Source organism: Macaca thibetana, chromosome 1 (assembly GCF_024542745.1).
Source record: "Macaca thibetana thibetana isolate TM-01 chromosome 1, ASM2454274v1, whole genome shotgun sequence".
NCBI lineage: Eukaryota > Metazoa > Chordata > Mammalia > Primates > Cercopithecidae > Macaca > Macaca thibetana.
This window is the reverse complement of record NC_065578.1, coordinates 30522357-30546796: the sequence shown is the minus strand read 5'-3', so window position 1 is coordinate 30546796 and position 24440 is coordinate 30522357. Positions and strand designations below refer to the sequence as shown.

General features: G+C 52.4%; 2 protein-coding genes across 3 annotated transcripts in view; one reads left to right on the top strand and one right to left on the bottom strand.

Moving 5' to 3' along the window:
- FABP3 (fatty acid binding protein 3) overlaps positions 1-24440 on the top strand; it is a 263378-nt gene that overhangs the window by 69940 nt on the left and 168998 nt on the right. The gene's annotated exons all lie outside the window — the stretch shown is intronic.
- On the bottom strand, positions 367-12830 carry TINAGL1 (tubulointerstitial nephritis antigen like 1). 2 transcript variants are annotated; one of them, XM_050795573.1, is made up of 12 exons: positions 12738-12830; positions 11876-12200; positions 8986-9049; positions 4757-4849; positions 4430-4544; positions 3216-3339; positions 2981-3131; positions 2677-2866; positions 2532-2577; positions 2185-2308; positions 1303-1348; positions 367-1219 (listed from the first exon to the last, which is right to left on the bottom strand). In XM_050795573.1, the coding sequence occupies exons 2-12, from the start codon at positions 12183-12185 to the stop codon at positions 1079-1081; spliced, it is 1404 nt and encodes a 467-aa protein (XP_050651530.1). In that variant the 5' UTR covers positions 12186-12200; positions 12738-12830; the 3' UTR covers positions 367-1078. The 2 variants fall into 2 exon arrangements, with proteins under 2 accessions (XP_050651530.1, XP_050651539.1); XM_050795582.1 differs by lacking the exon at positions 11876-12200 and having other exon boundaries at positions 12738-12823.

Sequence of the window (24440 nt, the reverse complement as noted above, 5' to 3'; positions counted from 1 at the left end):
CTGATCTACAGAGACAGAGGCTCCAGCTTCTGTGGGCTGTGCCCCCCTTGCCTGCTGGGCACTGGCACGGGTTCAGCTGATAGGAGGGCAGGGCTCCCCCTTCAGGCAGCAGCTGACTCAGCGTCTGAAAGGTGGTTCCCACGGTTCAGGTTTCTCTCTAGGGCCAAAGGCCATGCCATCCATGCCCCTCCCCCAAGTGGGTCAGTGCCCAGGGCATCGACAATTAGGGCTGAATGGCAGTTAGGATTTCCAGTCCCCCCACCCCTGTCAACCAGCAACGCCTCAGGCAGTCCTTTCTGCTGTCTAACCACTGCCACCCCAACTTTGGCTTGACTTTCCACTCCCAGAGGTTCCATGACACTGTAGTTATCAATACTTTGGTTTTATTTCAAAACAGTGAAAAGAAAAATAAATATCTGAAGAATAAGAATACAGGGCTGGGTGCGGTGGCTCATGCCTGCAATCCCAGCACTTTGGGAGGCGGAGGCAGGTGGATCGCTTGAGCCCAGGAGTTCAAGACCAGCCTGGGCAACATAGTGAGATCCCTCTCTTTATGAAAAATACAAAAATTAGCCAGGTGTGGTGGTGCACCTGTAGTCCCAGCTACTCAGGAGGCTGAGGTGGGAGGGTCACTTGAGCCCAGGAGTAGGGGGTTACAGTAAGCCCTGATGGGCCACTGCACTCCAGCCTGGGCAAGGAAGCAAAACCCTGTCTAAAAAACAAAAGAATACAGGAGTGGGGTAGGGTAGGTAGTGGGGCTGGAGACTTGGAGACTTGAGGTGTCCTGGCTTTGGTAGTCTTGAGTGGGGGGCCAGGGGCCTGGGATCTGCGGCTGTGCTCTTCCCAGGCCAGGCCCTTCCCCGTCCCCACTGGGAGGTCTGGGGGCTCCGCCAGCCTGGCCTGCCCGCGGCTCCCAGGCGGGGCGCTGCGTCAGCGGAACCCGCGCCGGGATTAGCGCCCTGGCGCCGGCCTGCGCCCCGGCTCTGTTGGGGGAGGCTGGGGTCACCGCCCCATAGGGGCCTCTTCCGCCGGCCCTCAGCCTGGATCCCAGGCCAGACCCCGCGTGGTGCCCACAGCCTCAGTGATGACCCATGTCCTCCATGCCCACGCGGCCCCAGACGCCCAGCACGAAGCTCTCGATGTCGCACTCATTGACGCCGCGCACGATGCGGAAGTGGCCTCTCTCGCCCCAGGCTGGGCCCCAGGAGTTGGCCGCAGTCTGGGAATAAGGAGGGGTGGTGAGAAGGGGAATGGGAGTGGGGCGAGGGGAAGAGGGGGCGGGGAAAGGGTCAGCGGCCTCACCCAGTATTTGAGCGTCCTTCCATCTGGCAACGTCTCCTCTCCCCATCTGTGGGCAGAGCAGCGGAAGGGGAAGGGCGCTGGGTCTACCTGCTCTCAGGAGCTCCAATCCCGGAAACCTGCCCCATCCAGCCCCCAGTTGCCTTTGGAGGGTTGGGTACACCCTTAGGGCTCAGGCAGGTCTCTGTACCTCTCTGCATCTCCCTCACTCTCACATCTGTAGGTCGGTGCACCCAGGCCCAGCATGGGAGGGGGTGGGGCACCAAGGGTACAAGTGGAGGCGAGGTGAGCAGAAGAGGAGGGAACCTGGGTCCTCCAGAGACCCACCTCCTGGGGGCCAGTTCTGTGGAACCACATATCCACCTGCCCTCCCTCACTTGGGGATCCAGGGAGGTGTAGGTGCCAAGGGCCAGAAGGAAGACACTCTGAGAATATATGAGTATCTTAGAGACCCCCAACTCCCACCGTAAAGCACATTTCACTGAGTTCATTGAAGTCAGTGACCCTGACATCTATATTCCCTAAATTGGATAGGGAAACCGAGGCCAGGGGAGCGACCTCACAGGTCACTCGGTGGGTCAGGCAGAGCTGGGACAGGTGTTGAGGTGGGGAGAGGTTGAGAAACTCTTGAGGCTCTCTTCATATTTCATTGGGGTTATTTTATCCCAATGTCAGGAAGGAACAGTTCCCAAAAAGCCTTCAGAGGCTCCCAACCTCCAGTTCGACCCAGGGCAAGTCCTTTCTCTTTCTGAGTCTCAGTTTTCCCCCTATTGAAATGATGAGTAGTCTGGCTCTTTAGAGAGGTTGTAAGAACCCAAGGCAGGCTCCAGAGCCCCTAGCACAAACCCTGCTGTCCCCAGCCGTCTCTGCCCACACGCCCCTCACCCTGTGATCTTGACTGAGTGGGTCCCATGTCGGCGGTATCTCTCTGGCCTCCCAAGGCTCACTGGCGTGTGGCTGTAGATGCCTCCCTTGTATAGGAAGAAGTCTTCATGCACCTCCATGAGGGCTGTGGGCAGATGTCAAGGTTGGGTCCGCTCAGCTCATTGGCACAGGCACTGGTGCCTGAGTCTATTGAGGTGTGCCCAGGCACCAGGGTCCCTCCGTACCAAAGCTCTAAGTGCTCCCTCCAGGCGCTGCCTGTGGGAGGGGAGGTCCCTTCTGTGCCATTGTGCCCAGTCTCAAGCAGGCACAAGCTTCTGGAACCAGGGTGCTGGATGAGGGGTGTTTACCTTGGACAGGGCCATTCTCCATCAGCTCCTTCATGATCTCCTTGTCCTGGAGGGCAGGGGATGGACAGACAGCATCTGTCAGGGGTGAGACTACAGGCTTTCACAACCCTCCTGCCTTGGTGCCCTCACCCAAGTGCTGACTTACATTGGAGCCGAGACGGTAGACAGGAGTGACCTGGTAGATGTCATTGTTATTAACATGGCTGTTGGGGCAGCGGGCAGTGGCCTGGCGCTTGCCCCGACCCATGGCTCGGCTGTGCATCATACAGGGCGGCGCGGGGCCAGCCTCGTCTCGCTCGCGGCCCGAGAAGGGGTAGCAGTGGTCAGACACCACCCTGCAGGGGCAGCAAGAGGGAGCAAAGGCAGAAAGACTCAGTGCATCATGGCCCAGGACATGCCCACGGAGCCCCTCGCCCTCTTCTCTGCCCACATCCCCTGTTGCTGCATACCCTCGGCGACGCAGGAACCACCAGGCACCATCGAGACGCCCACCGCGGCAGCCCTGCTGCTGGTGGGTGTCACAAGACAGCAGGTTCTGGGGTGACAGGACAGGCGTCATGTGTCCCAGAGAATGGATTGAGACACGATCGGATGCCACAGCTGGTAGGGTGAGGCAGAGGGGCTGTCAGGAGTCTCAGGATTTGGCCTTCCTCTCCCAGGCGCCAGCCCTTGCCCTTGGCTTACCTGCTGTGGAGAAGGCCCAGGAGCCTGCACAGTTGCCCTGGTCAAGAGGCTCATGAATCAGGTTGGGCCACTTCTCAGAGGCCTCAAAGGCTGTGGGAAGCACCTCCCCTGGGTTCAGCACTGTCTGCAAGATAAAGGTTGCCCTGTCTGCCTCCTGCTCTGCCCTGGCCTGCCCTTCAGGTGCCCATTGGCACTGGAGGGCCACCAAGTCCAGGGCCTTCTGCAGTTTAATCTTGAGCCCTCCTGCTGCTGCAGGATTCCAGCTGCCTCCAACTTTGACTTGTGTTGAAGAACCAAGCACCATTTAGTGCCTCCCAGGTATCAGGTGGAGTTGACTAGTCCTGCTTCCCAGATGAGGCAGCTGAGGCCAGGCACAGGGAAGTGGCCAGGCCAGGCCCCTCAGCTTTCCATTCTCAACCCCTGCCTCTTTCCTCTGCACCTTCTGATCGGCCTCAGCTTTCTTCGGGCCTTAGCTTCAGGCCCCAAAGGGAAGGGCAGGGAAGAGGCAGTAGGGTCCCGTGACCAGGCAGGCTGCCAACACAAACAGCAGGAGGCAGAAAATAGCCAGAGGCCCAGGGGAATAAGGGCAGGGCCAGGGTCTGGTCACCCCAGGACGAAGTCTCGGCAGGGAGGGCCACTCCTGCCAGCCCCTGCCTCCCCACTGCCTGCCACTGATGGACAAATGCTCCAGCACGTGTCTCAGTCCAGGTCTGCTGAAGCTCCCCTTTGTCACCCTTTCACTTTGGACCTGGTTCCCATTCCTCTCCCAGAGGGTCCCACTGGTGGGAAGGGAGAAGCCCTCTCCTCCCTTGGGGTTCGGCTAAATCGGCATTTATTTCCGAGAACTGCTGCCCTCTGGCCAGAGCTGGAGGAGTGTCTGTCCTTCCCTTCCCAAAATACCAAGGTGACCCCCTGTCCCCCTGGGCCCTGACCCAGCTGTACTGAGACCAACAGCATTTTTCCCAGGCTGGAGAGATCAGCGGGGAGCTGATGCCAGGACCACAAAACTCAATCTGAACATCAGTTCTTCCAGTGCAGCACATCCTGTGGAAGCAGGAAACAGAGGCCCAGAGAAGGGGAGTAACTTGTCCAGGGACACACAGCCTTGTAGTAGGGGATAGTCCAGGCCCTTGGAGGAGCAGGGCACAGGGCCAGCATCCCTGAGGTTCTGAGCCATGGGGAGATGGCAGGATTGTGGGAAAGGATGAACTTACATAAATTTCATGCATGTTCATGACCAAGGAAGATGGGCGGATGGTTCCCAGGCGGTAGCGAATGCCCTCATCCAGGGTCATGCCCCAGAAGGCGCTGTGGTTCCCAGCCTGCCAGCTAAAGGAGAGGGGATGGAAGGAAGATCTGCCAAGGCTCGGGGTCCTGGGGTAGGTGCATGTAGGTGGGAGAGACGCACAGTGGCTGAGTGCACACACAATCAAATCTGGGTGTAGGAGTGGCCTGCTGGATGTGCCCCACAGCAAAGCATGTGTGTATACATGCATGTGTGTGCATGCGTGCCCACTGACGGTGCTTCTAGGGCGTCTTACCCATAGTTGCCCTGGTTGATGGCTTTGATCATGTCTGGATCCACCAGGCATGGTTCTTGGTCACACTGCCACTGCCTGTTCTCCTGGCAGGTGCTGGTGAGAAAAGGAGAGAAGGAAAGGGTAAGTGGGGGACTGGGGACCCTCTGAAGGAATATGGCCTCGGAGGTTAACATGGGCCAGGGAGTCTGTAGCAGTGACTATGGGAGAATCTCTAGGTGATCCCATCCAGCCTGGTGGCTTTAAATGTCAACGTCTAGTTCATGATTCTCAAGTTTGTATCTGTGGCCCAGATCTCTGCCTGAACTCCAGAGTCAAGGATCTCGTGGCCATTCAACATCACTACCCTGAACCGAAACATACCCTGAACCGAATTCCTGATCTGCCACACCTATTCCCCCTACAGTTCTCAGAAAATGGCAACTCCATCCTTCCTGGAGTTTGGGCCCCAAACCTGGCAGTCTCCGCTGACTTCCTCTCACATGCCGATCCAGTTCATCCGCGTATCCTGTGGGTCTACCTTAAAAACATGTCCAGAATCCGAACCACTCTCATGTTCTCCTGCACCCGCCCCACAAGTCCGATCACCTCTCACCTGGATTCCTGCTGTGGCCTCCTCACTGTGGGTGCTCCCTGCATCTGTCCCTTGCCCCCCTTCCCAGGGTATTTTTAACACAGCTGCCAGAGTGACCCTGCTAAACCTAAGTCATGTCATGTCGTTCTTCTGCCCAAAACCCTCCACTGGCTTCACAGCACAGAGTAAGAGCCAAAGTTTGGTGATGACAAGGCCCTGCACGATCTGTCCTCCTGTCCCCTGACCCCCTCCTCCTCCTAGTTCTGGTTCCAAGGCTCCAACTAGGCTGGCCCCTGATGGTTCACAGCGATCTGCCTGCTCCCCACCCTCCCCTCCACCTTTTTTTTTTTTTTTTTTTTTTTTTGAGACAGGGTCTTGCTCTGTTGCCCAGGCTGGAATGCAGTGGTGTGATCTCGGCTCACTGCAGTCTCTGCATCCCAGGCTCAAGCGGCCCTCCCACCTCAGCCTCCTAAATAGCTGAAACTACTGGTGCGCACCACCACACCCAGCTAATTTTTGCAATTTTTGTAGAGATGGGGTTTTGCTGTGTTGCCCAGGTTGGTCTCAAATTCCTGGCCTCAAGTGATCCACCCGCCTTGGCCTTCCAAAGTGCTGAGATTACAGGTGTGAGCCACAGGCCCGGCCTGTTTATATTGCTTATACCTGTTTCCTCACAGGCTGTAAATTCCTTAAGGGCAGGTATTATTTGGTATTTTCAGTGCCTGGGAAAGCAAAACCTAGCACATAGTAAGCACTCAATGAATATTTGTTAACTGAGTCAATGACTGAGGCCATATGCTGAATTGACTAAGAGCATGGGTTCTGGAATTCAAATTCTGGGTTCCAGTCCTAGCCCACTAGCTGTATCATCCTAGGAGGATCATTCAAGCTCTGTCTCTCTCAATGCCTTTGCCCATAAAATAAGGATAATACAGTGGTACCACTTTCCAGGGATTCAATGACAGGCTTGTAAAGCATTTAGCACTGGGCCTGGCCCATCGTGAAGTGCTCAGAATTAATATCTACTATCACCGTTCTCATTACAGGAACCCCAGACCCCACTTCTCTGGAGCTTCAGACTCATATCCCACTGACCTTCTGACATCTCTGGATGTACAAAATGCATCTCGACCTCAAAATAGCCCGTCTGCCTCCCACAGGCCTGCTCTTCCCTAACATCTTCAACTCTGAAAATGGCACCCAATTGTTCACATCAGAGCTCCGTGTGGTCTGTGGTGTCCGCCCACATGTCCCCTATCAGCAGGCCTTGGAGATGGCACATAGAAATCCACCTACCTCTCACCCCTCCACTGTGGCCACCCTACTCCCATCCCTCATCACCTCTCACCTGGACCACGGCACTGCCTTATTCACCAAGTCCCCCTACCCCTTTAGGATTCCAGGCCATCCCCTCTCTACACACCCCAAAGCCAGACAGATCTTTGAAGAACGTAAATCAGACCGTGTACTCTCTACGTGGCTTCCTGTGACTCCGAACAAAATGCAGAATCCTCAGCACAGCTGATGTGACCCATGGAACGTGACCTGTACCTCCTTGGGGTGTCTCTCCCCTACCCCAGCTCCAGCTAAAATGAGCTCAGTCACCTCCCGGCCTTCCCACAAGCCGCTCCTTCCCCCTAGGCCAGGCCTCTTCTATCCTTCTCCCTGGTCTCAGCATAAAATGTCCCTTCCTCAGAGTGGCTTTCCCACCCACTCCCTGCTCTAAACTGGGACCCCCATTATCCTCTCTTTTCCCTACAACACAGGGCAGCTTGTCAGGATACATTCATTTGCTGTCTTTCCACGCCCCTCACCTTAACTAGAAGTGGGTCAAGGACTGTGTCTGTTGCATTCCTGCTCCATCTCCTGAGCTCAGCATAGTGCCTGTCACGCAGTAGGTCTTTAATAATAGGTGCCGACTGAAGGGTTGCATTCTATGAATTCTATAATGCTTTTACAAGCTCATAACTCTGTTATTACAAGAAGCTGAACTGCCTCCTTCCAAGCTGCCTGAGGCTCCCACCTCCAATGTTGCCTTTTAAGGAGCCTCAAGGGGAGCCAAGACCCAGTATGGCTGGGCTTTCCAGCCCCAGGAGCGGCGGGGGCATTTCTGGGGAGGGCCAGAGGAGTCTGCGGGGCTGGGGAGGCTCTCCTCATCCTTCCTTTCCCCCTCTGCACACCAGGCTGTTCCTCCTCTGCACACCTAGGCAGCAGCCCCCGACTAGACTCTGGAAGCATCCTCTGAGGGCTCCGACACCCTGGACGCTCCCCAACCCTCGCCCCCAGAGCCTTCAAGGGCAGCAGGGTGTTCTGTCCTTTCCTGCCATCTCCTCCTTTGCCCCCAGGGCTGCCCACACAGGTCCAGGCAGGGCCAGTGGTATCAGGTCCCAGCATTCCAAAGGGGGCCTAAGGGGCCAGGGACAGCAGTGAGAGCATTAACCCTTCAATGTCCAGAGCCATCCTATCAGAACCTGCGGACGGGCAGGCATGTTTTATCCTTTTGAACACACACACACACAGTGCACACACACAGTGCACACACACACAGTGCACACACACACAGTGCACACACACAGTGCGCACACACACACACACAGTGCACACACACACAGTGCACACACACAGTGCACACACACACAGTGCACACACACACAGTGCACACACACAGTGCACACACACACGGTGCACACACACACACTGTGCACACACACAGTGCACACACACACACAGTGCACACACACAGTGCACACACACACATACACAGTGCACACACACACACAGTGCACACACACACACAGTGCACACACACAGTGCACACACACATACACAGTGCACACACACACACAGTGCACACACACACACAGTGCACACACAGTCACGCTGCACACCCAGACATGTTCTGAAACGTCCCTCCCTCGCTGTGACCCGGGCACCCCTCACCCTAGTAAGGCAATGGAAATAGCTTATGCGCAATGCATTCCAAAAAGTTTCCTTCTCTCTGGGGCCTTGTAGTCCCAGGCAAAGAGGGAGTGGGGGTGGAGTGGGTGCAGGGCCTCCTCCTCCAAGTCGCAGGCTCCCCATTATTTCTATTAAGGTGTTCAGGGTTTCCTACCCGGCCCTTCTCCACTTCCCATCTCAGACTGAATAGGGGGGTACCCGTGATCCCTTCCTCCTCCTGCTGGGAATGGTGGGGAGGGGTGGGGAAGGAAAGAGGGGCCACATTTCAGGGAAGGCCCTGCTAGAGGCTGGCTGGCCGCCCGCTCAGCCATCCCTGACACTCATCCGCTCAGGGCAGCGGATGCTGCAGTCGGAGCTTTCCTTCCTGGCGCCCCCTTCTCCCTGTGACTCTGGTGACAGCAGGAATAGCTGGGAGGAGTGGCCCAGCCCAAACCAGGAGGGGTGGGGAAGGACTTTCAGTTCAAGGGTGACCCCTGGGCCAGGCACCCATGGCTGGCCATGCTTGAGGAATGTTGTTGGAATGATGTGAGATAAGTTGACTTGGTCAGTGTTAAAATTCCTCTGTTGCAGATGAGGAAACTGAGGTTCAGAGACGGGAAAAGACTTCTCCCTTGCAGAAGGGGGACAGGGATAGGATTTGAACCAAGTCTGTCAGACACAGGCTCACAAAGCAAGACCTCTCTAGGCTCCAAACACTCACCAACGGTTACAGTTGTCCCAGTAGGTTCCCAAGACTGGATAGATACGACCTCCATGCATACATCCTGTTGGAAGGAAAGAGAAGAGAAGTGGAACCAGAGCCAGAGAGGATGGGCTGATTGGCCAGGTCCTCAGAGGTCAGGTACCTTGAACCTTTCCAAGCTCATATCTCTCTCTCTCTCACACACACACACACACACCAGCTCTCACTGAAATTAAAGCCAGACTATAACTGAAGACAACACACACACACACACACACACACACACCAGCTCTCACTGAAATTAAAGCCAAACTATAACTGAAGACAACACACACACACACACACACACACACACACCAGCTCTCACTGAAATTAAAGCCAGACTATAACTGAAGACAAACACACACACACACACACACACACACACACACACACCAGCTCTCTCTGAAATTAAAGCCAGACTATAACTGAAGACAACACACACACACACACACACCAGCTTTCACTGAAATTAAAGCCAAACTATAACTGAAGACAACACACACACACACACACACACACACCAGCTCTCACTGAAATTAAAGCCAGACTATAACTGAAGACAACACACACACACACACACACACACACACACCAGCTCTCTCTGAAATTAAAGCCAAACTATAACTGAAGACAACACACACACACACACACACACACACCAGCTCTCTCTGAAATTAAAGCCAGACTATAACTGAAGACAACACACACACACACACACACACCAGCTCTCACTGAAATTAAAGCCAGACTATAACTGAAGACAACACACACACACACACACACACACATACACACACACCAGCTCTCACTGAAATTAAAGCCAGACTATAACTGAAGACAAACACACACACACACACACACACACACACACACCAGCTCTCACTGAAATTAAAGCCAGACTATAACTGAAGACAACACACACACACACACACACACACACACACACACCAGCTCTCACTGAAATTAAAGCCAAACTATAACTGAAGACAACACACACACACACACACACACACACCAGCTCTCACTGAAATTAAAGCCAAACTATAACTGAAGACAACACACACACACACACACACACACACACACACACCAGCTCTCACTGAAATTAAAGCCAAACTATAACTGAAGATAACACACACACACACACACACACACCAGCTCTCACTGAAATTAAAGCCAAACTATAACTGAAGATAACACACACACACACACACACACACACCAGCTCTCACTGAAATTAAAGCCAAACTATAACTGAAGACAACACACACACACACACACACACACACCAGCTCTCACTGAAATTAAAGCCAAACTATAACTGAAGACAACACACACACACACACACACACACACACACACCAGCTCTCTCTGAAATTAAAGCCAGACTATAACTGAAGACAACACACACACACACACACACACCAGCTTTCACTGAAATTAAAGCCAAACTATAACTGAAGACAACACACACACACACACACACCAGCTCTCACTGAAATTAAAGCCAGACTATAACTGAAGACAACACACACACACACACACACACCAGCTCTCTCTGAAATTAAAGCCAGACTATAACTGAAGACAACACACACACACACACACATACACACACACCAGCTCTCACTGAAATTAAAGCCAGACTATAACTGAAGACAACACACACACACACACACACACACCAGCTCTCACTGAAATTAAAGCCAGACTATAACTGAAGAAGACACACACACACACACACACACACACACACACACACCAGCTCTCACTGAAATTAAAGCCAAACTATAACTGAAGATAACACACACACACACACACACACACACCAGCTTTCACTGAAATTAAAGCCAAACTATAACTGAAGATAACACACACACACACACACACACACACACCAGCTCTCACTGAAATTAAAGCCAAACTATAACTGAAGACAACACACACACACACACACACACCAGCTCTCACTGAAATTAAAGCCAAACTATAACTGAAGACAACACACACACACTCACACCAGTTCTCACTGAAATTAAAGCCAAATTACAACTGAAGACAACACACACACACTCACACCAGTTCTCACTGAAATTAAACTATAACTGAAGACATCTCCTGCAGGGTCACACACGAACTGCTATTTGGGAGGTTCTTCAATGATTCTAACCTGGATTCCTCTTACTTTACTTGGATGCCAGCCATAACATTCCTGGGATCCTTTTCCCTTTAAATAAGTTAGGGCTTGGAGATGCGGAGTGGGAGGAGCATGGGGAAGCCAAAGCCCAGAGAAGCTAAGTGACTGCCCTAAGATAACACAGCACTCTGAGATGACAGCTCAGGTGTGCAGTCTGCCGGCCCAAGCCCCATGGAACTGTGGGAGGGAACGCAAGTGATTCTCCTATTGGACAGGGGCAAGTGCATGGAAAAGGATGATGATGAGGCTGAAAGCAGGAACAGATGTGACCCATCTCCCAAGTATGAGCAGCCATCTCGGGACAGAAGATCGTAGAATCCTCAGCAAGGGCAGAAAAATGGCTAAGATGACCCTCACCAACCCATATGTGCCTTATCAGCCCAAGAGTGAGTCAGCAGGTGCGGCCAGCACCGTCTGTGTCTGGAATAGAGACAGGATTGGGAGAAAATGTGAGAGGCTGCCCTTTCCCTGGGCCAAATTAGAATTTTAACCAAGGAGCTTCTTCCAGTCTTGCTGGAGAGAGTAAAGTTCCCAGAGGGGCAGGGAAGAGCCCCAGATTCTATAGAGCCTCCCCTGGAAATTTCAGTGCATCCATCAGCTTTGCTCCTGAGCCTTGCTGAATCTAGGGTGGACAAAGTGACCCGCCCTCCTGGCCATCTTAGTGCCCACCTTGGATCGGGGGAAAAGGGGGTGGCACGCCGAGGCAGAAGTCCCAGAAGTCAGGGCAGCAGTCGGAGACCGTGCGGTTGCAGAAGAGGTCACAGTAACAGATGGCGCCCAGGTAGGGCAGGGCACAGTCGTCGGCACGGCCGCGGCAGCACAGGTCCTGCTCCTGGCAGTACCGGCCTCCCGCGTCCCGGATGCCCCGCAGGTGCAGACCCGGTGCTAGCTCCCGGCGCACACGACCCTGCTTGGCACCCAGAGCCACGTGGCCAGCCAGCGACAGCAACAGCAGTAGCCCCAGTGGACATCGCCACATGGTGGCTCCTGGGCCCTGGGGGGCAGAGATGGCGGGCAGCAGAGACTTCCTGGCACACCAGGGATGGGTCTCCCAGCTTCCTGGAGCTGTGAGTTCAAGAGGGCCCAGCAGGGAGGGAGATCCCGATTCCTGAGTCCCCAGGAAGGACACGGGCAGAGGAGCCCCAGTGTGTGGGTCCTGGCTATAGGGGGATGGGGACTGGGCAGAAACGGAGCCCCTCCCTGACCAAGGCAGAGACCTTCAAGGATAAGGAAATGAGGGTGGTGGCATTCTTGGTGCTCCCACCCAGCACTCATCCTGTGGACCCAAGGTCTTCTCTCCTGTCCTGGGCCCCTCCGCCCTCCAGCAGCCTCCATCCCTGACCTGGGTCATTGACTTTGTGCTTTCCTGTCTCCCCCGTCTTTTGGGTCCCCCTCTCTTCTGTTCCTGTGTCCCTCCATCCCCCTCCACTGCCCCTCTGTCTGCCATCTGTCTTAGTTCCTCTACCTGCCCCCTCTTCCTGTTTCTTCTCGTTCTACACCTTCCACCCTCCGATCAGGGGAGCGTCCCTACCTGGTAAGGGAGTGGGCTGGGGCCCAGGCTGCCCCGCGCGCCTCCGCCTCCTGGCTCTGCGACCGCCGGACGCTCAAAGTCAAGAGAGGAGCACGGGGCGGGGCGCTTTTTGTACCGCCCGCCCTCTGCACCGCCCCAGCGGGGGTGGAAGGGAGGGGCGCCTGGCTTGTACCTGGAGTAACTACCCCACAACTCAAGGGCTTGCAGAGTGGAGAAACGACAAGCACACGATTGTCCTGGCTGGGTCTCTGGTGGTGGAAACTGTTCCCTTAGGGGAACCGCAAGCAGGAAGGATTGTGGTCTCACACTGAGAAGGACTTCCCAGTGGGCATGCCTGTGGAGCTGAGGGGCTCTGGTGGAGAAGGGGAGATATGGGCAGCCGAGCTCTGGGTTATGCACACAAGTTTGGGAAATGATGGGGAGAGCATGTGAGGCAAAATTCTCTAAGCCTCCCCTGACCCCTTAGTTATAAAAACAGCCATGCACAGCCCTCTGTGCCCCCTGGGCTTGGGTGCCGCCTCCCTAGCCGCCCCAGCTCCTAGGAGTGATTGGAATTCCAGGAGTATGATACTCCGGTGCCCTGGTGGCTCATCCCTGGGAGGTGGCAGGGTGTGGGGGAGGCCTCTGCACACTTTGACCCCTTGTTGAGTCTGCCCTCCCTTGCCTTCTTGGGTCCCTCACCGAGCACTGCCCTCTCTAGCAAACCCAAGGGCATCCTGCTTGGCACCTGTACCCCTCCAAGGGCCCAAAGGCGAGAGCCCTACCAGCTGGCACCCCCTGCAGAGGCCCTCCTTCCTGCCCCAGGCATAAACCTTTCTTTGCCCAGGCTGGCCTGGGACCCAAACAATGGGGCTTCTGTCCCGCCAGGTCTGCCGTCACCTTTTACTTCCCTATTGAGCAACGCCCTCTCTTCAACAGCTTAGGCCCAGGCCAGAGGTCTCTACCAGCACCTGGACAAACCCTCCCAAGCCCAGGCCTGAGCCTCACATACTGGCCCCTGGGGAGGCATCAGGGACTCCCTTTGCCCTCCCACTGACCTCCCTGCAAACCTCCCCCAAACCAAGGGGCATCCTCAGCTGGCCAGCCCCTGGGGGAAGGGAGAGAGCCGAGGATCACTGGCACCTGTGACTGGGTTACCCCTGCCATGGACCACTGCGTGGTGAGTCACCAAGGGGGTCCTGCCCTGGTGGGAGTAGGGGAGGGATAATGTCCGGGGGCCCCATCACTGGCACTAGCACACCCAGGAGCTGCCCATCTGCTCGCTGCAGGGACCTGGGAGGACAAAGCCTACGTGGGAGACTGAGGCTCAGAAGAACTCACTTGCCTGAGGTCATGCAGCCAGAACACAGGCTCCCTGCTTGCCACCAGCCCACTCTTTTACCCCTAGTCACCCTTAGTCACCCACTACAGGTCTTAACGTGCTCCTGGTTGGGAAGTCCCTTTTCTTATCTAACCTCCATTCATCTTACTGCAAGACGGGCCTCTCGGTATTGGTAAATGTCATATCCTCAGGGTAAGAGATGAAGGCTGCTTTCTTTCGAAAGAGCTCATGCCCAGGGTTCCTACTTTTGTGGTGCCTACTTTTTCATGGTTCTGGGGCTGGGGGCTGGTTCAGAGACATCTGGCCTATCTTTTGCCCAAAATCACACCCCGTAGGCCACCCTTGTGCATCTGGCTGTGCTATCTCTATGTGCATGTATGCATGTGTCTATCTGAGTTGCGCCTTGACCTCCTGGACTCAAGCAATCCTCCCCCGTCAGCTTCCTGAGTAGCTGTGACTACAGGTCCACGCTGCCATGCCTGCCTCAAGTTTTTTTGTATTTGTAGTAGAGATGGGGTTTCACCATGTTGCCCAGGCTGGTCTCCAACTCCTGAGCTCAAGCGATCCGCCTGCCTTGGCCTCCCGAAGTGTGTTTACCTGTCTATCTGCTATGTGCCTGTGTATCTGTGAGTCTGGATATTTTGGCTATCTGCCTGTCCTTGTCTGATTGACTGTCTGCTTGTCTATCCATTTACCTGTCCATCTGCTACATACCTGTGCATCTGTGTGTGTGTATCTGTCTGGATGTTGTCTCTTTGTCCATCATGGATCTGTCTGTCTGCCAGTGTGTGTTGTTTGCCTGCATTTGTGCACTTGTTGGCTTGTATGTCTGTGTGTGTGTGTCCTGCCTGTGCCTCCCTGCCTGTCAGGTGTCTGTGTATCTGTGTGGGGGTTGTGGCCATCTGCCTGCCCTTGTCTGCCTGTCTGTCTGTGCATAAGAGGCAGGGACTCAGAGCAGGGGATGGGAGCAGAGCCAGAGCCTCCCACCATCACTCAGCTTGGCACAGAGCCCGCCCGAGTGGAATTTTGTGACTCACTGGGTTCCTTGGCCGAGGAGGAAAAGGGCAGGGCCAGGGTTGATGGACACCCCCACTTTCCTTTTCCATGACCCTTTGACCCTTTGCCTCCTAGTGACTCATTGACTTATTCTTTTTTTTTTTTTTTTTTTTTTGACGGAGTCTTGCTCTGTTGCCCAGGCTGGAGTGCAGTGGCCTGATTTCAGCTCACTGCAAGCTCTGCCTCCCGGGTTCAAGCCATTCTCCTGCCTCAGCCTCCTGAGTAGGTGAGACTATAGGCACCCACCACCACGCCCGGCTAATTTTTTATATTTTTTAGTAGAGACGGGGTTTCACCGTGTTAGCCAGGATGGTCTTGATCTCCTGACCTTGTGATCCACCTGCCTCTGCCTCCCAAAGTGCTGGGATTACAGGTGTGAGCCACCACACCTGGCCGACTCATTGACTTATTCTTGAGCAAAGTGGGGCCTTATCCAAGGGCCTGGGACAGAGCAACAGGCAAGGAGACACCGGCAAGACTTCCCCCTCTGAGCCCTTCTGGCTTTTCAACAGGCAGGTAGCCTGGGTCCCTGTGGTGCTTCTGTTCTCCCTTACTCTGGACCCCTGCAGCGCAGCCCCTCTCTGGGCGTTGGTACCAGCCTGTATCCAGATGTCCCCTGGAGGCCCTTTTGTGCTCTCTTACTTTTACAGAGGGAGGTGAAGCAAGAAAGGGACAGTGACATGCCTAAGGACATACAGCAGAGCAGAGGTCCAGGCCTCTCCTTTCCCTGGAGTCCCAGAGCTCCCCACACCCCACAACCTTCACAACTGCTCCCAGTGCTCAGAATCAGCCATTATCCTCTTCGAGCTGAGCAGGGCCTTCTGGGAAGACAAAGACCTGTTGTCTGCTCACCCCAGGTCCCTACCTGAGGACCCGATACTTGAGGCCTAGGAGTTCAGATGCTTGGAGCCCAAACAGCACCCCAGCCAAGGCTGGGGCTCCTTGTGGCTCCTTGTGGTCAGTGGGACATGTCCAGAGCTCAGGTCAGTGCTCCCTGGGACTGTGTCTGAGGTCCAGTCCAGGCCTAATACTGTAGCCTATTGGGCCATGTTGTGATATGTTGGGGCTTCCCAGGGCTGCTGGACTGTTTTGTAGAAAGTCCCGCATCGAGGGCTGCATGACAGTCAGAGTGTGGTGCTGTCATAGCACGCTGGAGCTTGCAGCAGATAAAATTCCAGGCCATGTGGAAGTGTGTTGTACCACGCAATGGCATGCTTTACTGTTTGATTTTCTCATTCATTCAACAAATATTTATTAAGCATTTACGATGTGCCAGGTTCTGTGCTAGGTGCCGAGTGTACTTTGTTGAACCAAACAGATGCAGTTCCTGCTATTGTAGAGTTTGCAATCTAATGGAAAGAGAGGCCGTGCGTGGCGGCTCATGCTTGTAATCCCAGCAGTTTGGGAGGCTGAGGCAGGTGGATTGCTTCAGCTCAGAGGTTTGAGATCAGCCTGGGCAACATGATGTAACCCTGTCTCTACCAAAAATTCAAAAAATTATCTGGGCATGGTGGCGTGCGCCTGTGGCCCCAGCTACTCAGGAGGCTGAGATGGGAGGACTGCTTGAGCCCAGGAGGCAGAGGTGGCAGTGAGCTGAGATTGTGCCACTGCACTCCAGCCTGGGTGACAAAGTGAGACTCCATCTCAAATAATAATAACAATAATGGGAAGATAGACAAATACATAAACAAACCACCCCCCCGGCCCACAGATCAAGAAGTCATTCCAAAATGTGAAATGTTCTGAAGATATGCACGTAGTGTAAGAACCTGGTGTAATGTGGTGGTCAAGGCAGTCTCAGAGAGGAGATGACGTTTGAGCTGACACCTGAGGGATGAGAAGAAGGCAGCCATTCCCAGGGCCCAGGGAAGGTATCCTAGGAAGCTGGATCAGCATGAGCAGAATCCCTGAGGCCTGGAACAAGTTGGTCTGCTTGGAAAGCAGGAGAGAGCCCTGAGCAGCTGGAGTGCAGCGAGCGAGGCGCGCAGAGGAGCAGGAAGGGGCTGGGAGAAGGCTGGGGCCACATCATGCAGGACAGGCTGGATGAAGGGGCTTGAACTGTCTTCTGAACACTGAGGGGACATACACATGAGGGTGAAATCATCCGATTTACATGTGCAAAGGCCCACTCTGGCTGCTCTAGAGATACCAGATGATTGCGGGTAAAAGTGGATTAATGGAGGCCGGGTACGTGCCGTGTACGGTAGAGAGCATGCTACCAAATAGACTCACCGGTAGCCCTATCATCTCCATTTCACAGATGAGCAAGTCAAGATGCAGAAAGACTCTTTGGCTTGTCCAGGGTCACACAGCTGTTGGGAGCAGAGCAGTGTCCTGGTGCCCAAGCCCTGAAGGCCCCAACGCACTGCCTCTGTAATGGCCGCAACTGTCCAAAGGCTAAGTTGACTCACACCTGGTAGTGTCTGTGGTCATTCACCATAGATGGAAGTGGAGAAATGCAGAAAACAGAAACACAGCTTCCCCTTTTCTGTCATATTTCTGTATCATTGGTGTTTGGAGCCAGTTGAGCACAAAGGGCCCCTGAGTGCTGTTTCCTTGTGATATTTGGGGGTTAACAGCTTCCCCTCATCTCTTAATTATCTGCCCTCCTTCACTTCAGCTGCACATTCGTTAAAGAATGCTCTCCCAGGAGAAGAGCTTGGTGTTATCACCTGCAAACATCTTAGAAAACTAACGCTATCCTTGAGTGCCTGTTTACAGAAACATTTTTACATCTCACTTGACATTTCCAGCAAATCTTGATCCTTCCAGCCAGGAATATTAATATATAGGTCTTGAAAAGTGCAAGAGGCTCTTCCATGGCTCCGAGCACATTTGACACTCTTCCTTTTTTGATCCCCAAGCAGACAGTGCTAAAACCCCAATAGCTGGGTGAATACGAATCCAACAGGAAGAATCACTTTTAAGAGCTGGGTTCTTGGGGTCAAATACTGTGGTGTGGCCTTTTGGTTGTAATGAGTTGAATGGAGGCCTCAAAAAGGATATATCCATGTTCTAATCCCCAGAACTTCTGAATGTGACCTTATTTGGAAAAAGAGTCCTTTCGGATATAATTAAGTTAAGGATTTTGAGATAAGGAGATCGTCCTGGGTTATCTGGATGGACCCTAAATCTGTTGACAATGTCCTTATGAGAGACCCCAGAGGACACAGACAGAAGAGGAAGAGGCAATGTGGCCCCAGAGGCTGAGATCAGAGCTCTGTGGCCACAATTCAAGGAACACCTGGAGCCACCAGAAGCTAGAGGAACAGATTCTCCCTGATCCTCTGGATACGCCAGAGGGAAAACGGCCTGGCCGACACCCTGATCCTCCCACCTCAGCCTCCAGAGTAGCTGCGGCCACAGGCACATGCCACCATGCCCAGGTAATTTTTTGAATTTTGGTAGAGACAGGGTTACATCATGTTGCCCAGGCTGATCTCAAACCCCTGAGCTGAAGCAATCCACCTGCCTCAGCCTCCCAAACTGCCAGGATTACAGGCATGAGCCGCCACGCCCGGCCTCTCTTTCCATTAGATTGCAAACTCCACAATAGCAGGAACTGCATCTTCTGGCCTCCAGAATTGAGAAAATTAACTTCTGTTGTGTTAAGCAGCCAAGTTTGTAGCAGTTCATCATAGCAGCCCTGGGAAAGAAATACAGTGGGCTTCCAGTTCAAGGAGGATCCATGAGGCCTGAGCTCCATCTGTGGACTGGAATCACCAAAACCAAGGCTGTGTGCAGGTGAAGCCAGCACAAGCAGCTCATGCTGGCAAAAGCAGACCACACTGGCTCAGGCAATAGCAGATCATCTTGAAGTGCTTCACGCACGACAGTGAGTGGTATTGATTGGGGTTAAGAGCCAGGTTCAAGGAGGTTTATCACTCAGTAGCCAGGTAAAGTAGGTTCCAGACCTGGCTCCACCACTCAGCAACCGGGGAAATGGGGGTAAGCTTCTTAAACGCTCCGTGCCTCAGTTTCTCCATGTGTAAAATGAGGGCGCTAATAGCAGTCCCTACCTGCAAGGTGGTTGTGAAGGTGATATGAATCCATATATGTAAGGCACTTGGAATTGACAATACTGACATATCACAAGTACAAAATAAGTGTCTGCCATTATTAAGCTAACCCAAATCAAAACAGACACAGATGAATTCAGAATAGTCAAGTAGACTCAAATATGTTCAAATGGAGCCCACCAGTTAAAACTAGCTGAGACCAGTGTGAACTGGCTCAAGCCTTTTAGGTCAAGCTGTACTAAAACCAGATTAAATCAGTCAAAACAGGATTAGAATAGTCAGTCTGGAATCTCTACACGCACGCCTGCACATTTGAGGGGTCTCTCTCTGCCCCCTCTGTACATCAGATGGAATAGTAACAAACAGTCCCACATCTCCCAAGAACGAGCATAATGGACAGGCAGAGGGCTGCCGATGCCCCCACCTAAGACATACATTTCCCTGTGGGAAACGCGCTCAAATTCTTTACGGCAGGTCAAAGTTCAAATATCAGAAACCAGTTTCACTCACACTAATTAAACAAGAGACGGGATCTGTGGTTCAGGATCCTGAGGCACTCGTGAAACTCGTGGGTAGGAAGTGCAGCTGGAACCAGTGAGTGTCTGGAAGGCTATCAGAGCTCAAGGCCCCTCTCTCTGGCCCAGGGAGGGAAATTAACTCTCTCAAGGTCAGGAGCTCAGTGAGCAGGAGGCTGGTAGAGAGGTGGGAGCTGCAGGTGACCGGCTGGAAGTCAGAGACTGTTGTGGGACAGCTTGTACCAGTGGACACAAGAGCCCCAACTTGTGGGCACTTGGAAGTCCTAGGCTGTTCCCAGGCTCCACCCCGTCCCCTGGGGTGCCCGCTTCACAGAACACCAGTAATGCATTTGTGTCCGCCTATGCTTCCTGGCAGGAGCAGACCTGCAGAGAGGCCAGAAGTCACCTGGCTGGGTGGGCAGCAGCCCCTCCGTAGTAACAATCGGAACCTGGGAAGATAAGTAGAGTCCCAGGGGAGGGACAGAGCTTCCCCTGTGTCACCACATGGCTCCTTTGACACAAATGCGTGGGGGCAGAGAGAGGCATGCAGGTCAAGGGCCTGGCAGGGAGTCAGGGGCCCTCAGTGCCAATCCTGGCTCTGCCTCTGGCACGCCATGTGACCTTGAGCAAGTCGCCACCCCGTCTGGCCTTCGCCAACCCATATACGGAATGAGAAGGTATCCTCCCTGGTCACTGGAGGTTTAAAATCATGTAGGGAGAGAGAGCTCATTTGGTCCAACTCTCTGCAACTGAAGGAATGGAGACACCGAGGGGGAGGAATCGGCCACAGTGCTGAGTGGGAAGCAAAAGGAGCTATCACTACCGCTATCACTACCATGGATTATCCAGCTACTTGTGCTTGATAGACTCTCTCTTGGTAGAATGGGCTTTCCCACATCCAGCAGCACAAATGCTATGAGCATCTACTATAGGCCGGGCACCTTCTCAGGGCTGAGCACTTGACATAGGTTATCTATGAGGTATTATCATCCCCATTTCACAGGTGGGAAAACTGAATCCCAGAGAGAAGACTCACTCAGACACAGCTATGTGAACCCTTGTTTCAGTTCCCCTAGGGCAGCAGAGGAAGCAAGGTGCGGGGAAGCCAGTAGTCAAGGATTCCACAGGGAATGTACCCTAGAATCAACCCGTGGAGAGAGGGCAAGGGAACGGGCTCAGGCAAGGGAAGAAGCGAGGAGGGCAGTGTCCTGTTGACTTATTCAAAACATCCATTTTTACTTGACTTTTAGTTCATTAGTCACCACTTTTTATTAGTATCTCATGTATTCTTTCACAGTTTCTTTCTGCAGGTACCAAAATAATGATTTTTTCTTTCTTTCTTTCTTTCTTTTCTTCTTTGAGACAGGGTCTCGCTCTGTCGCCTAGGCTGTAGTACAATGGTGCTATCTCAGCTCACTGCAACCTCCGCCTCCCGGGTTTAAGTGATTCTCTGCCTCCGCCTCCTGAGTAGTTGGAATTACAGGCATGCACCATGATGCTTGGCTAATTTTTGTATTTTTAGTAGAGTCAGGGTTTTGCTATGTTGACCAGGCTGGTCTCCAACTCCTAGTCTCAAGTGATCCACCCGCCTCGGTCTCCCAAAGTGCCAGGATTACAGGCGGGAGCCACTGCGCCCTGCCAAAGGTGGTGATGTATTCTTAATGCCCATTTTCACATAAAAGGTAATAATCTACCCACACCTCACTGTACCTTGTTTGTTTTCTTGTTTGGTTAGTTTTGTTTTGTTTTTGTTTGTTTGTTTGCTTTTTTGACAGAGTCTTGCTCTGTCAGCCAGGCTGGAGTGCAGTGGTGCAATCTCAGCTCACTGCAACCTCTGCCTCCCGGGTTCAAGCGATTATCCTGCTTCAGCATCCCGAGTAGCTGGAATTACAGGCGCCCGCCACCATGCCCGGCTAATTTTTGTGTTTTTAGTAGAGATGGGGTTTCACCATGTTGGCCAGGCTGGTCTCAAACTCCTGACCTCAAGTGATCTGTCCACCTCGGCCTCCCAAAGTGCTGGGATTATAGGCGTGACCCACTGTGCCTGGACCTTGTTTGTTTTTTTTAACTAATCACACATCTTAGAGATCTTCATTGGTAATTAGAGAGCTTCCTGGATCTTTTATATCACTGCATAATATTCTATTATATAGATTAGAATAATTCAATTTGCCAGTTCCCTGTTGGTGGACATTTGTTTCTGGTTTGTTTGTTTTTTCTACTTTTTTCTTATCACAAACAGTGCTACAATAAGTAATTGTGCATATGCACTGTTTCATATGCGTGTAGGTATACCTGCAGGATAAATTCCCAAAAATGAATTGCTGATTTAAGAGTATCTTTTTTTTTTTTTTTCCTGAGACAGGGTCTTGCTGTGTTGCCCAGGCTAGAGTGCAGTGGCACGATCATGATGCACTGCACTCTCAGCCTCCTGGGCTCAAGCGATCTTCCCACCTCAGCCTCCCAAGTAGCTGGGACTACAGGCATGTGCCACCACGGCTGGTTAACATTTCAACATAACAGAGTTTCATCATGTTGCCCAAGCTGGTCTTGAACTCCTAGGCTCAAGCAATCCTGCCACCTCAGTATCCCATAAGTGCTGGGATCACAGGCTTGCGCCACCGTGCCTTGCAGGTTGAAAGTACTGTATGAGTTATCTACTGCTGCATGCCAGATTATCATAAACTCAGCAGTTTAAAACAACAGCCATTGATTAGCTCACAGTCTTACCTGAACTGGGTGCTCAGTTCAGGATGAAACCAAGGTGGCGGCCAGACTTGGTTCTTTTTTGGAAGCTCTGGGGGGAAAATCTACTTCCAAGGCCATTCTTGTTGTTGGCAGAATTTGGTTCCTTGTGGTTGTAGAACTGAGTCTCTGGTTTCTTGCAGGCTTCCAGGAGGGGCCTCCTTGGGCTCCGGGAGGACACCCACAGTCCTCACCATGCGACTCCCTCTGACATCAAGCCAGGAATAGCCCAATGGATCTTTCTCATGCTTCAAATCTCTGATGAATTTCTCTTGCCAGAGAAAGCTTGCTGCTTTCCAAGGGCTCACCCAATCAGATCGTCCAACAAGGGTGATCTGCCTATCATTAGGTTAACTGACTTGGAACCTGAGTTAATCTGCAAAATCCCTTTCGCTATATAATGGAATACAATCATTTCATTCACATGCTCATCTTATTCACAGGCCTCACACTCATACAAAGGCAGGGGACCACAGAAGAGTGAAGGCCAGTGAGGGTCACCTCAGAATTCTGCCTAATACAGGTGTTTTGTAATTTGGGTAGATGTTGCCATGGTGTCCCCGGTAGGGACTGCGTGGAGGGAACTCTCCTCCTCCAGCAACAGTACACGTGCCTGCTTTTCCATGGTGCTACCTGGAGAACGTTATCAAACCTTTGGATTTCTGCCAGTCTGATAGGTGAAAAATGGAATCTCAATTGTATTTTAAAGTTGTAATTATTGTCTTATGAATAAGGCTGAGCATTTCCTCAAAAGCATACAAGTCATTTATATATTTTTTTCTTTATTTTTTTCTTTCTTCTGGTTTTGAGGCATAGAAAGGTCTTTCTAGCTCTAAAGTTAATCAGAAACTCTATGTTTTCTTTTTTTTTTTTTTTTTTTTTTTTTGAGACAGAGTCTCGCTCTGTCGCCCAGGCTGGAGTGCAGTGGCGCGATCTCTGCTCACTGCAAGCTCCGCCGCCTCCCAGGTTCACGCCATTCTCCTGCCTCAGCCTGCCTAGAAGCTGGGACTACAGGCGCCCGCCACCATGCCCGGCTAATTTTTTGTATTTTTAGTAGAGACGGGGTTTCACCATGTTAGCCTGGATGGTCTCCATCTCCTGACCTCGTGATCCGCCTGCCTTGGCCTCCCAATGTGCTGGGATTACAGGCATGAGCCACCACGCCCGGCCTCTTTTCTTTTTTTTAAAATTTTACTTTAAGTCCTGGGATACATGTGCTGAACGTGCAGGTTTGTTACATAGGTATACATGTGCCATGGTGGTTTGCTGCACCTATCAGCCTGTCATCTAGGTTTTAAGCTTCGCATGCATTAGATATTTGTTCTAATGCTCTCCCTCCTCTTTCCCCACACCCCCAACAGGCCCCGGTGTGTGATGTTCCCCTCCCTGTGTCCATGTGTTCTCATTGTTTAGCTCCCACTTATGAGTGAGAATATGCAGTGTTTGGTTTTCTGCTCCTGTGTTAGTTTGCTGAGGATGATGGTTTTCAGCTTCATCTGGGTCCCTGCAAAGGACATGAACTCATTCTTTTTTATGGCTGCATAGTATTCCATGGTGTATATGTGCCACATTTTCTTTATCCAGTCTATCATTGATGGGCATTTGGGTTGGTTCCAAGTCTTTGCTATTGTAAATAGTGCTGCAATAAACATGTGTATGCATGTGTCTTTATAGTAGAATGATTGGTAATCCTTTGGGTATATACCCAGTAATGGGATTGCTGGGTCAAATGGTATTTCTAGTTCTAGATCTTTGAGGAGTTGTCACACTGTCTTCCACAATGGTTGAACTAATTTACACTCCCACCAACAGTATAAAATTGTTCCTATTTCTCCACATCCTCTTCAGCACCTGTTATTTTCAGACTTTTTAATGATTGCCATTCTAACTGGTGTGAGATGGTATCTCATTGTGGTTTTGATTTGCATTTCTCAGCTCGCTGCAACCTCTGCCTCCCGGGTTCACGCGGTTCTCCTGCCTCAGCCTCCAGAGTAGTTGGGATTACAGGTGCACGCCACCAAGCCCAGCTAGTTTTTGTATTTCTAGC